The sequence below is a fragment of the Austrofundulus limnaeus genome, unplaced genomic scaffold (genome assembly GCF_001266775.1).
Source record: "Austrofundulus limnaeus strain Quisiro unplaced genomic scaffold, Austrofundulus_limnaeus-1.0 Scaffold1296, whole genome shotgun sequence".
Lineage (NCBI taxonomy): Eukaryota > Metazoa > Chordata > Actinopteri > Cyprinodontiformes > Rivulidae > Austrofundulus > Austrofundulus limnaeus.
Window position 1 is genome coordinate 59,581 of NW_013953698.1, and position 2,911 is coordinate 62,491.

The window sequence follows — 2,911 nt, forward strand, 5'->3', positions numbered from 1 at the left end:
AACGACAGGTGGGGACCAGAAACATCTTTTGTTACCAGAAACTCCCCTGGGACATGTCTTTAAGCCGAGCTTCCTCATGGCTGAGCGCACCCCCTGCCCCCTCCCCACACACCCTGCCCATGACTCCTGCAGGCTCTCGGGTGAAACTGAAACCTAACTTTCTGCTGTACTCTGATAGTTTTCACTCAGTGAAGCTCTTTTCAGATTAAAAATACCTTAGAGGAAATGTTTTTTCAGAGGCCAAGTAAACTGCATCATGGCAGCCCCCCCTTTCACCGAAATGAGCAAAGTTGGTTCTTAAAGAGACAGAGACCAATTTCAAGGCATTTAGAAGAGGAAGTGATGAGAAGATAAGTTTATTTTCTATTTAAACATAAAAACAACATTTTAATAACAACTAAAGGTGACATAGATGCTTTATTATGGTATAAGTATTTAAATATATGTCTGAGGAACACATAATATTGGCCTTTTAAAATGCACATATGTCAACAACTGTTCATCTCGATGGTGTCAGTGTTTTTGCAACGTTTCAAAAAAATGCATTATATCATATTTGTTATAAAAATGTGATGTCACAGGTAGTTTAAGGAAATCCTTCAGGCTTGTTGAAGCCAGCTCTAATGTAAGCTATGTTCACAGTAAGGACCGTCTCATTCTCCAGCTGAAGCTGATGTTTTGTTCACCAGGGGACTTGGTCCACCCCTTGTTGACACGAGGCCTGGGCTGAACTTGTTAAAAAGCAGCTGACTGAGTGTAAAATAAATGTTTCCCTCTCTAATATCACCACCTTGTGTTTTAGAGTAAACCTTATTATCAGCCAGCCTCAGGTAAAGCTCCACAGTGACACCTGCTGGCCTCCTGCCATGACTACAMGCTTCAGCTGGTAAACATCAGATCATGTGACAGGAACACCAGACAGACTCCCTCTAAGAGGGAAGAAAGGACAACAAGGAGCAGAACCAGAGGACATCACACATCAGGGGTTATTAAAATCTGTCCAGGCTCCATGTGCTCCTGAAAGACCTGCTTCAAATAACTTTAGGTTTTGAAATGTGARTCRGTGAAAACAATCAAATGTTTGAACTTCTTCATCTTCGTCTCCAGATCCCGTCAATCCYYGTCTCCACAGCACCAGGGCAGGAGGACCAGCCTCTGCCTGTCTAAAGACAGGGCCAGGCCCAGAGAGGCCCAGAGACCAGGGGAGCCCAAAGGTGTTCCCCAGCCCCGCAGMTCCTCCTCTTCTTCCTCCAGCTCCTCCTCTTCCTCTAGCTCCTCCTCCTCTTCTTCATCCTCATCCTCACCCTCACCACCACAGGAGAGGAAGGAGGCCAAAGTACCATCAGAGAGGGACTCGAGGTCTGACAAACAGGAAGAGAAGTCCAACAGACAGTCGTCTTTGTCTCAGGCTTCTTCCAGAGACCCCTTCCAWGTTCCAGTTCCAGGAAGGAGAGGGTCCCCGTCAGACCCCCGCCGCTCTAACTCAGGCACCAGTGTGTCCACGTCAGAGTCACGACCTTCTGGGTCAGCCAGGAGAGGCTCGCCCTCAGACCTGAGGAGCTCCAACGGGACAGCTGGAAGGGCCCCAGCAGACAGCAGACAGGTGTCACATGGTCCCAGTAAGAGGCCGTCCTCACCAGCAGCCCAGCAGCAGCCTGACAAAGCGCCCAGTAAACACAGAGCTGTGAACGGGAAGGAACAGGCCAACAGGAGCAGGAGCTCCAGTTCTTCTTCATCCTCCTCCTCTTCCTCTKCCTCTGACAGCTCTGACTCTGAGGCAGAGCAGGACAAACGGTGAGTTGGACACTAGAAGACAACACAACACAACACAACACAACACAACACAGACATAAGTGTGATGGATCTGGTTTTAACAGTGAACAGTTTCAGAAACAGCTGACTGTTAAAGAGCTGCTGCAGGTTTAACAGGACCAGTGTGAAGGAGCGTTTTAACACAATAAAACTAATAATCTTCAGATTGATCAGTTTGTTGGAGACAATCAAAGGTTATTTGTTGTGTAGTGTGTCTTATAATACAACTTGTTGTATTGTGTTGAGTTGTTCAGGAACGACCTGCTGTCTTTTCTTTTTGCTTCCTGTCATTTTATTTATGRTTTGTTTAGATGTTAATGAATGAATRAATAAAAATAAGAGCATTAGAGTGGAAACAGGTGCTTATATTTTACATGAACTGATGATTTGTTTCAACAGAAAATCAGTGAGAAGCCAACGCTCTGATTCCTCCTCATCCTCATCCAGTGATGAAAAGGACTCAAAGAACAACAGGTATTATTGTGTTTCAGTGAAATTACAATGAAAATCACAACATCTGTTGTTTACCTGGTGTTGTTGTGGAGTCAGCAGACTGAGCAGGTAGATCCAGCTGCCCTGCAGACAGAACTCTTCAGTCCACATCTAGATGATGACTCAGAGCTTGTAGAGCCACCAGTAAACAGAGCTTCTCCTCTCAGCTCTGACCTGTCCTGCTTCCTGTCCCTGCAGTCCTGCCAGGCCTCCCCGGGTCCCAGCTGATTCTCTCAGAGACTCTCGGTCCCTCAGTTATTCTCCTCAGAGACCTGTGAGAGCTGCAGCCTCTTCTCCCCATGCCAGGTGTGTAGTATTTGTACACAGAGTATTAGGACCATGTACTCAGATACAGGACTGTGTAATCAACCAACCAACCAATATTCCAAACACACAGTGGGGAGAACAAGTATTTGATCCACCGTTGATTTTTCAGGTTTTCCCACTTGCAAAGCTTGTAGATGACTGTAATTTTTATCATAGGTACTCTTCAACTGTGAGTGATGGAATCTAAAACAAAAATCCAGAAAAATACAATGTATGATTTTAAATTATTAATTTCCATTCCATTTCATTCAGCTGCTCCACGCCTCTTTTGGATCAGCGC

General features: G+C 45.6%; 1 protein-coding gene across 3 annotated transcripts in view; it reads left to right on the forward strand.

Annotated features, from left to right (window-relative positions):
* Positions 1-2,911, forward strand: part of LOC106534882 (uncharacterized protein DDB_G0271670) — a 9,254-nt gene that overhangs the window by 5,498 nt on the left and 845 nt on the right. For all 3 annotated transcript variants that reach the window (XM_014031660.1, XM_014031661.1, XM_014031659.1), the window contains 3 exons: positions 1,108-1,794; positions 2,212-2,286; positions 2,503-2,610. In XM_014031660.1, coding sequence (XP_013887114.1) covers positions 1,108-1,794; positions 2,212-2,286; positions 2,503-2,610 — 870 coding nt within the window. The remainder of the gene's footprint in view (positions 1-1,107; positions 1,795-2,211; positions 2,287-2,502; positions 2,611-2,911) is intronic.